Below are 13,745 nucleotides of genomic sequence, written 5' to 3' on the forward strand. Positions count from 1 at the left end.
ATGCCTGTTGGATACCCTGTATTAATGTACAGAGTTCTAAGTTCCTTCACGAAAGATATCAAATTTATCATAGTTTTCCAAATTTCTTCTTTTTTGAGAGAAACATTAAAGTGATATTCAATAACCTAATAGGACCTGTAATAGGTATAGCTCAAAACTGCAACTACATTCATGTGTAGGCAGTTTTCTTTATCTAATCTGTTCAATTCAATACTGAATCGAATCAAAAGGAAATTCCAAATCACGAGAACTACGCTATTCCCCAGGAGGCTACTCACTTGTTTATGGTATCTACGAGTATTGCAATGTGTTACTTATAAGATTTCCACAATAAAATTTAACGAGCCCTAATCCACAGAGTGCTCGTCATACTGGTTCAAAACAAGTAGTGAACAACTTTATAATTTGTGCCCATGAGCGTTTGATAATCATTTATTTTCTTGTCTTAACATAAATATTGCTGATTATTTTGGAGTTGAAAACGGAGATAAAACGGAAGCTGAAAAGTATAATACTATTAATGTGACAAACTTAGTTTGCATAGGAATAGGAAGATAAAGCCTGAATCTTAGTTATCTTAGTTGTATCTTATCTTAGTTTTAAGTTTGTACAAATGTGTTTGACCCGACCATTGATCACAATAATAAATTTCCTGATCGATATATATACATACATACATATATAGATATGCAGGCTCAGAAAACACTGCTCACACGGTCTGCACTCAAATTTATTTTCTTCTTTTTTATTTGGAAGTTCACCTTTTTAAATGGAGGGGCGTAAACTAGGTTTATTGGATCAATTTTATCAATCTATTGAATCTCATTTCAAAGGTATTTCATGCCTAATTTATTCCAATGGATCGCATTTAAATCATTTTCGCTTATTCACTTTCAAACAATTTCTATTTGGCGCTCAAGTTTGGTGGGACTTTCTCTCTTTTTTTTGGGTTTTGCTCTCTATTTTGCGATGGGATATCATCTCTTAGTACAGGAATTGTTTCTCGCCTTTCCCTTTTTAGCTCAACAATGTTTCTACATTACATATTGTTTTAAGCGCAATAAAAAAAAAATTATAACTTAAAAGTAACTAATCTCTTAGAAAATTTATTTATCAATGGCCTAAAATAAGGGTTTTAGTTAGTCAGCATTATTCAACGGAATATCGAAATTGAGCTTTAGGAACTCTTTTTTTTGTTTGACCTTTTTCGCTAAAACCTTTTTTTAATCAAAATCCAATAAAAGCAAGTATTTAAAATAAACCATTCAAGTAGAAAATAGGTTCATTAATTACAACAAATTATGTGGGCAGGGCTGAAAAATCTGTCTTGCTAGTAATATTCGACGGAATATCAAAAAAGAAGAATATGTGTAATATAACTCGAATTCGTTATTATATTTACGGTATATTTTTAAACTGAGACGGGTTGACGTTGCTCTCGCAACGAAAAAAATGTCGTGATTTCGAATAGGCTTTAAAAAAAGGTATGGACAACAGGCACAACAGACATGGCATATTGCAATTGAACCTCACCTCGCGGTTGAAGGACAATTTACCTTGAAGACAAAACGCCAATTTCGTCTTCAAGGTATATTTAGCAAGTGGGGTGGACTTTACCTTACATGCGTTGCATTTTCGGGCCCTTTTGGCTGTTATCCATACCCTCTTTATAAAATAGCCTCCATGGTATATTTAGCAGCTAGGGTGGGTTTTACCTTGCGCTCATTGCATTTTGTGGGCCATTTTTGCCGTTGTCCATACCCTCTTTTTTCTCCCTTTAGGTAACGACGTAACAGATTCGCACCGACGTCAATTGAATTTCATTAAATTTACTTTACTTTCAAATAGCCAGCGGAAGCGGCGCTTTGTGATCGATCAGAATCACGCAATCAGTTAAACAAAGTTCAGTTTGGAGAAGTGCTTCGTCATGCAGTGTCCGTTTTTAAACAGATTTACTACTAACTTCGTCCGCAATTATGCGGAGGTGTTGTGTCAGTCATATGGAATGTACTGTCCCGTGGTTGGCAAGACGTTGAGTGGGAGTGAGAAAAAACTTTCTCTTGTAGCCTCATTGCCATATGCAGCAACTGTTACAAGGCCGTTATCCAAACGCGAATACTCCACCGAGAGTAATCGCTTTGGGAGTGACGTTAAAGGGAGCCATGAGAAGGAGAGGGCAGTCGCCTCTGCTAGGGATACATTTCCCTACGAGAAGTTCTTCAATGAGCAAATTATGAAGAAAAAACGGGACCACTCCTATCGCGTGTTCAAGAAAGTGAACCGATTAGCTGGCGATGGTCTGTTCCCCCACGCACTGGAATATTCCGAACGGACGGAGCGACCAATTACTGTGTGGTGCTCCAATGACTATTTGGGCATGTCTGCACATCCCAGTGTGAAAAGGGCTGTGCAGGATGCTCTGAATATGCATGGCTCTGGCGCAGGTGGAACACGGAACATTTCGGGAAACTCCTTACACCATGAACGACTCGAGGAGAAACTGGCGGATCTTCATCAAAAAGAGGCAGCTTTGTTATTCACCTCGTGCTTTGTGGCAAACGATTCAACGCTGTTCACGCTCGCCAAGCTTCTGCCAGGATGTCACATCTTTTCTGACGCTGGGAATCATGCCTCGATGATTCAAGGAATACGGAACAGCGGAGTCCCAAAGCACATATTCCGGCACAACGATGTTGACCATCTGCGCATTCTCTTACAACAATTGGACAAAAGCACTCCCAAGATCGTTGCATTTGAGACCGTACATTCCATGACAGGGGCGATATGCCCACTTGAAGAGCTGCTCGATGTGGCCCACGAATACGGTGCTATTACTTTCATTGATGAGGTCCACGCAGTGGGACTGTATGGGGATCATGGTGCCGGGGTTGGTGAACGTGACGAAGTGCTGCACAAAATGGACATCATATCTGGAACCTTGGGAAAGGCCTTTGGTAATATCGGAGGGTACATAGCAGGGTCCGATAAGCTTGTCGATATGATACGCTCATACGCGGCTGGATTTATTTTCACAACGTCGTTGCCACCCACGGTGCTTTGCGGCGCTCTGGAAGCTGTCAATGTTCTGGCCTCGGATGAGGGTCGTCATCTTCGTAGTCTGCACCAACGAAACGTTTCTTACCTAAAAAACTTGCTGAAAAGAGAAGGTACGTGTAATTTTACGCTTTACGTAATTTGAAGGTTATTTTCTGAATAATCTATTTTTAAATTATTTTGCCTATGAATAGAAAAACCATTGTAATATCTTATGATATCTAAATGCATCTGATCTAATTGTCTGTTTTGTGTACTTTTTGGTTTTAGGTTTTCCAGTAGAGGACACGCCCAGCCACATTATCCCAATTAAACTTGGGGACCCATTGAAGTGCACCCAAATCTCAAACATGCTAATCGAACAATTTGGACACTACCTACAATCCATAAACTATCCAACAGTTGCCCGCGGCCAGGAGAAACTTCGACTAGCTCCGACACCTTTTCATACTTTCGAAATGATGAACGCCCTAGTTATGGACTTGAAGAAGGTGTGGCAAATGGTTGATCTGTCGACAAATGTTCCGCTGTCACCGAACGGCTGCATGTTCTGCAACACTGAGAGCTGCGGACACCAGGATACGTGTCCCGACCTCGAGTGTGGTATCCCCAACTGCCCGCGTCTGGAAATCTCTGTAGCAGCATAGTTAACCAAAGCATTCAAAATATTCAACTATGGCTTAAATTCTTTTAATGGTTTTGGACAAATAAACAAATGGTTTTGGTGCTTTAACATGATGATTACTTACATTAATTTATTTATTATCACGCGATTCCCTCGTTTGATGTGCGCATAAGTCTTCGCTCGAAGTATCACCTTCGATAAGAAAGTGCGTGTGGCACATGCCGAGTTCAAAAGCAGGACAGGTGGCATGTTAAACAGAAAATGGACTCGAAAACTTCTCCTTGAACTTTGCCCCAAAGTCGAATAGCGAATTGCTAGTACCACTAGTTGGCTGACCATCTACCGAACCGAATGATGAAATTGATAGCAGCTTACTCTGGGTAATTGTGACTCTGCATTTGGGAATAAAATATTTTTAGTAAGCTGATAGCCATTGTCCGATTGCTGATTATTATTGTAATTTCTACAGTTGTAATTTATTTAAATAATTAGCTTAGTATTTGAAGATTATAAACAATGATTCTGCCAAACAGATCTGAACTAGACTCAAATACAAACTTTATCTTCGAACAACTTTTTGTAAGAGATACATCCTTAAAGTAAAAACGCTGAGGAGAGTTGATGTCTTCGGGATAAAATGTCTCTTGGTAAGTGGGTTCTCCTTCACACGAATACACCAAAGCCGTAAACTGTTTACCAGCAAATCCACCCTGAAATTGCAAGCTCACTCCACTGACAGTGCGTGGCTCATCCAGCGTCAATATTATCCATTGAGGGGTTCCCTGGCCAAAGTTAAACATTGCAAAGAGAATATGGTAAAGATACTTGTGCTGTCGCAAGATGCAGACTATATAATACCTCAGCTGAGCTCCAAGCGGAATCATCGTTCGCATCAAACATGTATTGCTTTCCATACTGCTTCACATCTTTATTTAACACGGAACTCACTCTGCGGAGGTACAATAGATAATTTACTGATACTGGCTCATAAAGGTAAGCTTGTGAGACATAACCTGCATGTATAGTTTACTTTCGTCAAAACATTCATCTCAATTCAAACATATCAATTTTAATCAATCAGCATAAACAAAACAACAATTCCACGTTGGTGGCATTAGTGATGGCGATAACACGCACCTGTTACTTGTGGTATTCTACTGCACTTCAAGCTAAGGCCGGATCTGAATAATCATAGTGTCGATATAGTGGAAGTGGATCAGCAGTAAAACGAAAAATTCAATTGATACTATCACTAACCATACAGTATATACTGTATATATATATACTGTATACTGTATACTGTATATATACTGTATACTGTATATATATATACTGTATGGTTAGTGATACTATGGAATAATAATTTGGCTGGTCTGAATCTGCAGTGCGTTTTTCGGCACAAATATTGCCAAATATTGACTGATAGCACTGTGGTATCGGGTAACAAGAAAAATTTACTTACTGACTAACTGCAAAAACAGAGACAGTCTTACGCGAAAAGCATGCAGTGAGAGCGAGACAAATTATCGACTGTCTCACTTTTTAGATCCAAATTGGCTGGAACACATATGTAATTTTGTTGCAAATCGGAGACGGCTGCAAACACTAATTTTGCGTATTGTCTCTAATGCTGTCTCTCGCTCCAAACAAAGTTAGTTTAGTCTAGTGTCATAAAGCTATCTGACTAAAGCGGTAGTGAAGAAGTGTAGTGGGTTCAGACAAAATATAGAAAGAAAGCGAAAGTATCGTAGCATTCGATAGCTATCTTGAAAACAGCTGGTTGCTCAAACATTGCAGGTTGTGGAACTACTAAACAATTAGAAATGATTAAAGCTATTCTTGTATTTAACAACCATGGGAAGCCGAGGCTCTCCAAATTTTATCAATATTTCGTAAGTTTATCTCTTTTAAAATCAACTGTGCCCTCAGTGCTTGTGCACTCAATCGTGCGTACACTTATGACGACTGCAGTTTTTATACACTATATTTTATTTTCCAGGATGAGAATCTGCAGCAACAAATCATTAAAGAGACTTTTCAGCTTGTCTCCAAGAGAGACGATAATGTTTGTAACTTTCTAGAAGGCGGCAGGTGAGTTCTATAAATCACAAAGTCCTCCGTATGTACATAGTATGTGGCTACCCATTTTGTTCTTACTAATAGCTTGATTGGTGGATCGGACTATAAGCTGATATACCGCCACTATGCCACATTGTACTTTGTCTTCTGTGTGGATTCTTCAGAGAGCGAACTGGGTATTCTTGACTTGATACAAGTATTTGTTGAAACCCTAGACAAGTGCTTTGAGAACGTTTGTGAACTGGATTTAATATTCCATGCTGATGCCGTACATCATATTCTATCGGAATTGGTTATGGGTGGGATGGTGCTCCAAACAAATATGAATGATATAATGGCAAGAATTGAGGAGCAGAATAAGATCGTCAAACAGGAGGCGGGTATTTCAGCAGCTCCTGCTCGAGCCGTTAGCGCCGTAAAGAGTATGAACATTCCTCAACAGATTAAAGATATAAAGCTACCCGATCTGCCCCAGGCAATTAAGGACTTAAAGTTCTGACAAATGTATGTTTCACCATAGCGAGAGAAAATTTTTTACCCATTTCATTGACTCTAATCTCTATTTTTCCTCAGCTCTATGAATTCCCATGAGCGCAACGCCGTATTCCACGTTTTGATGCTTTAATAATATTAGGTCATGTTGGATTTATGTACCCACTCTCATTTACCGAATAAAATGCAGCTTATTTATCTATAGATACCTATTTATTTTGTTGGACATGTAACATGTACATATGTCAACTATTGGGTCCAGCATTTTCTCTATCATCCTCTTCTCCGACTTCCAGCATAACTTGCATTATTTTCCGTTTAAGTCTCTTGCGTGAAATGTCCGAATTCAGATTGCGAAACTCATTAGCTATTAGTTCACCAAACGAGTCCCACTGATCCCGTGCAATGCTGACGTGTGCTGGGACAGACACCGTTCCTGACGCATCTACTTGTCGCGTTGGAATAGAGCTTGTGCAAGTGGTCGGTGCAGATAGGATAGTGGATGCATATTCAGGAACGCACGTTTCAATTGTTTCACAGATGCTTTGATGCGCTTTACTTTCGTCTACAACAGTGACCAGTTGGTCCATGGACTCGAATTGGCCTTTCGATACTGAAGGTGGGCTCTGTGTTTCTACTTCTTCTCCGTCGTTACTGACGCCCTTCAGTTTTGCACTCAGTTTCTAAAATAGCCAACAAGAATGAATTTAGAAGGAGAATACTTCGGTGATATTTAGGCTACTCACCTTGCATTGTGCAGGGCCATTTTGTTGATATCCAGGTCTCGGCTCAATAATAGAGCGCAAAAACATCAGAGATTGAAAATGTTCCCACCGACAAGTCGTCTTGTCAGCCATGGGACTGGAATCACCACCCGTCTCCTCCTGACGACGCTCCAACTTTTTCAATTCTGAATTGAATTGATTTCGTAAGTTATGCACTTTTTTCCCATAATCGTTTTTGGTGATTCCAAGAGATGAACAAATGCTTTCAGTCGCCTTCGTGCGACAATCTTTGTTTTTATACAAATCCGAGTAGTGGTTCCATAAACAATCAGATTTTCGGTACAGCTGGATTAGTTTGGAAATCTTCTCGCGGCTCCATATGGTTGGCTTGCGCCGCACTCGGCCCTGTCTCTTAGCTTGGGAATAACATCCGACATCATCAAAAGGTGCAGACATTTTAAGATAATTTATTTAATTAATTAGTCCATGAATGTTTTGATTTTTCCTTCCACCAAACCAAACTATTGCGATAGCTATCGATGACACAAGTCGCAGGTGTTTCAATATTTAGTTCCATACCATACATATTTAATTTAATTTAGAGTTTTAAACATTCAACCTGCAAATCTGTGGCCAAACACTACCTGAACAGCCGAAATAATATTTATTATAACTATAGCACCTGACTTGACTCAGAGTTCTATCGATAGTTTTCAAGTGCCATCAATAAGTGTCAGTCAATTGGTCGCTATATCGTCATACAACTCTACAACCATCGCTATATAATGTTCTGCAGATATAAATAAAATAAAAAATACAGTTAAATTAAATTATATTGAATATGTATTTTTGCTGGTTTTAATCTATAAAAAATTGTGTACGGCACATGCAATTCAAAACTAAATCGTTATCCGTGCTGGCTATGGTGACGAGGGACCATTTTACTGATAAATACGGCCGACGCCCACTGAGCAGAATTTCCTTTACATGAATTTTGGACAAATATAAATAGGGTAAAGTAAATAATTAAACTGCCCCTTTTGTATTTGATTGTATATATGTGTTGGTTTAAAATTGCAGACTGGATACGGAACACATTTCGGCTTTTAAGGAAACTCAAACGTGAGCGTAATGTCACAAGTAGTAGCAAACACGCCCACACCCCAAATGCTGACGACATCAACGTTAACGCCTATAGAATCCATGAAACCACCACCAGCGTTTCCGACACTAGCGGTCGGCACACATTTAAATGAACAGGCGTCAGATATAATACTTAGAGCCTCGACCATTTTTGGCGATCTTAAGCATGATTCGGCGCCATTGGATCTCGAAAATGTACACAACGGAGTTGAGACTGAGAATAACCGGAATTCAAACGGAGATGGTTCACAATACACCGGGAATTCTAAAATTCGCATAATGCCCACCATCAAACTACTAGCTACTCCACATGCAGCTGACCCCAAACGAAAATTCGTTTGTCCCTACGAAAACTGTACGAAAAGCTATGGAAAAAGTTCTCACCTGCGCTCCCATCTCACATGGCACACAGGCATCAAGCCGTTTGTTTGCAGCGAACCCAAATGTGGAAAGGGTTTCACCCGATCGGACGAACTCAATAGGCACCTACGCACCCATACGGGGGAGAAGCCTTTCGAGTGCGTGCAGTGCACCAAGAAGTTCTCCCGCAGTGATCACCTAACAAAGCACCTGGCCACACATGACCGGCAACTAAAGAGCAGCACTCCTAAACGTTCGATACCCAACAATGTTCGGTTAAAATCATCCAGAAAACAAACATCAGAGCCAGAGTCGGGGTTCCACTTTATGGCTGTGCTGGGTACAGGGGAGCAGAACATAGACCGACATCAACAACAGCCTGCGGATATAGTTGATTTTCAGCACAAGCCACTGAAAATCAAATTGGAACGACCCGAGCATAGTGACAAGTACCAGATTGTAGCACCTTTACCTGAAAGTCAGTTGCCATCTTTCCTTAACTCCAAACCTGAGGTCAAGTACGAGCCTGCCGACGAAATTGTAAATACTTTGTCTCAATTGCCGCCACAGGATGGTCCTAGTACCTATGGTATACCTCAGTTTGTGCAAGATCGTCCTTTTCGCTGCCGACAATGTGAAAAGCGATTTAAACGGCAGGATGATCTTAACCGGCATATACGAACGCACACGGGCGAAAAGCCCTATGCCTGTCCTCAATGCTTACGACGCTTTGTACGAAGTGATCACTTGAAAAAGCATCAACAGACGCATTTGAAAATACGATAGTCTCTTAAATATTCAATAAGTTACAAAGCCATTGGCATCCCAATTTATATTGGCTAAAACGGGCGTGTGTTGGGTGACACACAGTACAATAAAAATAAATAATTCTGCAATTTAACAATATTCCTATAAATATTTATTCCTGGTTCTGTAAAATCGTAACTTTTATGTGTGTAAATACTTTTCTCTCTGTATTTCATATGAAAATTTTGCTTAAATGAATTTGTGTTTATCAGAACATTAAGATGTATGTATTTTTAAAATGTTTGCCTTTTGGACTGGGATGTTTACATTAAAAGAATATATATATACTACATAGTCAGTATATCTGTGTCTTCGAACTTCAATTGAACTTAGTAAATTGATCTGCATGCTTAAATGTACAGTGGGACGATCATTCCATACGTTGAATTATGTCCGAATGGTAATTAAAATATTCTTCACGCAGAAAAATTTGAATTTTTTTTTGATAATAGCTTCAATACAATCGGTGATTTCCTCAATACTCGCATCGGAGCATATCGATAGTGATACCGTAGTATCGATTTATTTTTACACTATTCTGCAGGGTTACCATTTACGGTATATTATATGCTTTTATTTATATTTCCATAACGAAATTGTTTTGAAGTTATATTGACGGTTTATATTATCAATCTATTCAATTAGAATTCGCAACCTTTTCACTTATTCACTTTCAAACAATTTCTATTTGACGAGCACTTCTCGTAAAAAGTCGATGGTATCCTCTCTTCCCCGAGGTGATCAAATTCCGTTGCCACTATTTTTTGTATAACTTTTTTTAAACCTTAAAAGCAGTTAGTCTTGTAGAAAATTGATTTATCAATGGCATACAATTATGTGGGCAGAGCCTGCATTTTTCAACGGAATATAAAAATTGAGCAATACGAGCGATTTAGCCTTTTTCGATAAAACACTTTTTCTAGAAAAAGTTCAATAAAAGGCAGTAGATAAAATTAGCAAATCTTTTAGAAAATTGATCTATCAATCGGAAAAAATTATGTTTGCAGGTATGAAAATCCTACCTAGGTAGTAAAATCAAATCTAACATCAGGTTTCCAATCCTTGACGGAGAACGATTAACCCACTGTAGACCAAGAGGTATAATATTCCACCGAAAAATATTAAAATTAAATTATTTTTGCGCTGTTCAGGTGAAAGAAATCCTGTTTTTTTGGAGGTTCAGAGGAAAGATGGCATGGATCTGCAAAAATAATTTACAATCAGTAATATTTACCGCCATTTCACTCAAGTCGTTGAACTGTTTAAATATAGGGGGACTTAGTGTGCTAAGTACGCTTTTTCACCTGGTCTGCAAATTATTGTTTACATTTTTTAATAGAATAAGATGTGCGACTTTGATGCTGTGTGGCTGGACGTGCTGAAAATATTTCCAGTTCTGGGTGGTGGGGTAGGTTTTGTTATTGATAGCAAGGATATTTTTATTATTTGAATAACACATTTTCACAGAGCCCTGGGCCTTCTCAGCCGGTTGAAGAAGCGGTGTACGAGAATGTTCGCCGGCACCTACAGGAATTGGGCAACATTGACACATTTGCGGCAATTTTGGATCTAGAAATTCAGTCGGTTATTCGAAATGTACTTGCGCCCAAATTCTGGAAGCATTTTCAAGGAGACAGCGTACCAACAGATCTGCAAACATGCATACAAGACCAAGCGCTAGTCATAGAAGCACTTCCGGATAAGAACAAATTGTTTACCCAGTTCATTGATGCTATTAACGAGCTGTATCATAGCTTTAACGTTTTAATGCAAGTTAAACCCCGACTTGCACGTCTTATGAACCCGGAAATGAGTTCAGGCCTAAGCTCTGCAAAATTATTGCACGAAGATTCCATCAAATCCTACCTGCGTGATTCGTTGTTATCCCAGTTGCCACCAGCATTCAGTGTGGTTGTGGGAGCCTTCTATTGGGTTCATTTCAAACTCTACACCAAAGCTTCGCATCTTGCTTTAACAACAGTCGGTACGTACATACAAAATTATGGATAATTTACTATGCAGGCTTATGATTTATAATTTGTAGACTCTGAGGTATTCGACGAACTGTTATGCGTCGGCTGCAATTTCGACGTAGAGCAGTGCTGCTGTCTGCGACTTACTGAAATGGTGAACAAGACCAATATGAAATTGTTTGAGATGAACTTAATAGATCGTTTGACTGGCAGTGCTTTAACATCCCTCATAAAGCTCAAAATCAAAGAGCATATAAACGACACGTGCCAGGGTATTTTTGATAGAAGTCACCTTAAACAACTGGAAAAGGTAGGCCATGCAGTCCTCCAATTGGAGACTAACTTGTGCTAACTGTAGGATATCCTTTACAGTGGCTGGCAGATGTTATAATGACATGGTTGAAGAGCATTTTCACAGATTGGCAAACCAAAGATAGTGCCAAGGAAGTGGAAGTTCCACCATCTGTTCAATCCTTTAAAGTCAAACTCACGTATTATATGTACGAAACGTTTGCCCAGAGCGTTATTGGCCAATTCTTCAGTATTATAATTGGTAGGTTATTATATATTCATTCCTTTCCTATCTTTACACATAAAACCATGTACATTTGTACCGCAGACTATCCAGATTCAATACCAGCCATAGATGACTTGAAGATTTGTATGGAGAAAATTGATATGCGAGTCTACTTAACGGAGTCACTGAGAAGCTCGTTGGAAGCCAGAATTCTCCATCCTGGGGTTAATACGATGGATATATTAACTGGATACGTAGCCGCCATAAAAGCAATTCGTCATTTGGACCAATCTGGGGTAATTTTGGAGATGGTTACTGCCCCGATCAAAGATTATCTGCGTAAACGCAGCGACACAGTTCGACGCGTTGTAACAGGTCTCACAGAAGAGGGACCAACCGACTTGTCCGAAGAATTGGCCAAGGGTGAGTCAATCAAAGATGGCAAGGAGTCTGGCCCCGACGAGTTCAGCAATTGGGAAAACTGGGAACCGGATCCATTTGGAATCGATGCTAATCTCATGAAATACAACAACTCAAAGATAATGCGATCCGCTGATATCATATCAATGGTGGTTGATATATATGGAAGCAAAGAGCTATTTATGACCGAATATCGCAATTTGATGGCAGACAGACTGCTCGCACACCTCGATTTTAATTCAGAAAAGGAAATTCGAAATCTAGAACTGTTGAAAATTCGCTTTGGGGAATCGCTTTTGCACAGCTGCGAGGTGATGTTGAAGGACGTAACCGATTCAAAGCGAATCAACGCGCACATTCACGGCGATGGCAATATCAATGAAAGTGAGTAGCAGCCAATCAATCAATCGAAGGTAATCAGATGTATTAGCATTATTACTACTGCTATTTTAGATCAGATGTTTGACATCTCTTCGCTCATTGTATCTGCACAGTTTTGGCCATCCTTTAACAAGGAGAGTCTTCAGTTGCCAGAGGAAATCGAGAATGAGTTCAAAAAGTATACCAAGGCCTATGAGGGGTACAAGGGAAACCGTACTCTCAACTGGCGTACGGTAACCGGTCGCGTCAATATTGTTATTGAAATCGGAGACCGAACAATGGACATGGTGGTGAGCCCAACGCTGGCCGTGATCATATACCATTTCCAGAACAAGAGTAAGGAATATGCCATTGAAAAGAACTATCAGAAATCCATTTTAAAAAAACCAATCTCAACAGGTGAATGGACCATTGAGGAACTTAGTTCAATCACAAAAGTTCCTGCATCAGCGCTCAGGCGTCGGATAAGTTTTTGGCAAAATCATGGTTTGATTTCAGAATCTTCCCCGGGACTATTTACACTCCTAGAAAAGGAAACTGAAAAGTCACAGTTTGAGGAAATGAGTCTTGCCGAGGGCGACGATGAAGATCTGGAGTCGGCCATGGCATCTGCCAGCGATCAAAGGGAGGAGGAACTTCAAGTAAGTGCAGCTCAGACTCTATTCAAACAGATTATTTAATTGGAAATTACTTTAGGTATTTTGGTCCTATATTGTGGGCATGCTCACGAACCTCGATTCCATGCCCATCGATCGAATCCATCAGATGCTAAAACTCTTTGCCTCGCATAGTGGTGGCGTGGAGTTTACTCAAGACGAGCTTAAACACTTCCTGCAGCGTAAAGTTAGAGAACATAAGCTTCTATTTTCTGGTGGAGTTTATCAATTGGCCAAGTAAATCGGGAGCGTTTTGAATAATGAATAGTACGCACACGAATGAAGAAATCAGTTCATACAAATGATAACATTTATGAAATTCAACGTTAGAAGAATCGGTTTTCTTATCAAACCGTAATCGCACCTTATCAGACTGTTTTTCAAGTGTTCTCTTCTATGAAGAGTCACTCCGCTCAAAATGAAGTCGTTACTTTTGAAATATATAACTTTTGGCTTTGTTAGTTAATGGTTTTCGGTTATTTATGTTATATATGTATATGAAAGGGTGCACCT

General features: G+C 39.5%; 6 protein-coding genes across 6 annotated transcripts; 4 read left to right on the top strand and 2 right to left on the bottom strand.

Moving 5' to 3' along the window:
- The first annotated feature begins 1,796 nt into the window (after positions 1-1,796).
- Positions 1,797-3,787, top strand: Alas (5-aminolevulinate synthase). The gene is made up of 2 exons (XM_001360826.4): positions 1,797-3,167; positions 3,325-3,787. Exons 1-2 carry the CDS (start codon positions 1,928-1,930, stop codon positions 3,699-3,701), a joined length of 1,617 nt encoding a protein of 538 aa, XP_001360863.2. The 5' UTR covers positions 1,797-1,927; the 3' UTR covers positions 3,702-3,787.
- A 328-nt stretch (positions 3,788-4,115) lies between these two features.
- On the bottom strand, positions 4,116-4,819 carry LOC26533910 (nuclear receptor 2C2-associated protein). The gene is made up of 3 exons (XM_015184300.2): positions 4,693-4,819; positions 4,538-4,628; positions 4,116-4,461 (listed from the first exon to the last, which is right to left on the bottom strand). The coding sequence occupies exons 1-3, from the start codon at positions 4,725-4,727 to the stop codon at positions 4,168-4,170; spliced, it is 420 nt and encodes a 139-aa protein (XP_015039786.2). The 5' UTR covers positions 4,728-4,819; the 3' UTR covers positions 4,116-4,167.
- A 597-nt stretch (positions 4,820-5,416) lies between these two features.
- On the top strand, positions 5,417-6,454 carry or (AP-3 complex subunit sigma-2 or). Its single transcript, XM_001360827.4, has 4 exons — positions 5,417-5,571; positions 5,679-5,770; positions 5,843-6,262; positions 6,332-6,454. Exons 1-3 carry the CDS (start codon positions 5,503-5,505, stop codon positions 6,255-6,257), a joined length of 576 nt encoding a protein of 191 aa, XP_001360864.1. The 5' UTR covers positions 5,417-5,502; the 3' UTR covers positions 6,258-6,262; positions 6,332-6,454.
- On the bottom strand, positions 6,442-7,592 carry LOC4804284 (uncharacterized). The gene is made up of 2 exons (XM_001360828.4): positions 6,997-7,592; positions 6,442-6,933 (listed from the first exon to the last, which is right to left on the bottom strand). The coding sequence occupies exons 1-2, from the start codon at positions 7,429-7,431 to the stop codon at positions 6,496-6,498; spliced, it is 873 nt and encodes a 290-aa protein (XP_001360865.3). The 5' UTR covers positions 7,432-7,592; the 3' UTR covers positions 6,442-6,495.
- Positions 7,593-7,696: 104 nt separating this feature from the next.
- Positions 7,697-9,384, top strand: LOC4804285 (zinc finger protein Xfin). The gene is made up of 2 exons (XM_001360829.4): positions 7,697-7,988; positions 8,056-9,384. Exon 2 carries the CDS (start codon positions 8,107-8,109, stop codon positions 9,262-9,264), a length of 1,158 nt encoding a protein of 385 aa, XP_001360866.2. The 5' UTR covers positions 7,697-7,988; positions 8,056-8,106; the 3' UTR covers positions 9,265-9,384.
- A 1,183-nt stretch (positions 9,385-10,567) lies between these two features.
- On the top strand, positions 10,568-13,693 carry mr (anaphase promoting complex subunit morula). Its single transcript, XM_001360830.4, has 8 exons — positions 10,568-10,693; positions 10,753-11,269; positions 11,330-11,568; positions 11,631-11,811; positions 11,878-12,579; positions 12,649-12,912; positions 12,976-13,217; positions 13,273-13,693. Exons 1-8 carry the CDS (start codon positions 10,631-10,633, stop codon positions 13,471-13,473), a joined length of 2,409 nt encoding a protein of 802 aa, XP_001360867.2. The 5' UTR covers positions 10,568-10,630; the 3' UTR covers positions 13,474-13,693.
- The last annotated feature ends 52 nt before the right edge of the window (positions 13,694-13,745 follow it).

The sequence above is a fragment of the Drosophila pseudoobscura genome, chromosome 3, assembly GCF_009870125.1.
Source record: "Drosophila pseudoobscura strain MV-25-SWS-2005 chromosome 3, UCI_Dpse_MV25, whole genome shotgun sequence".
In the NCBI taxonomy this organism is placed as follows: Eukaryota; Metazoa; Arthropoda; class Insecta; order Diptera; family Drosophilidae; genus Drosophila; species Drosophila pseudoobscura.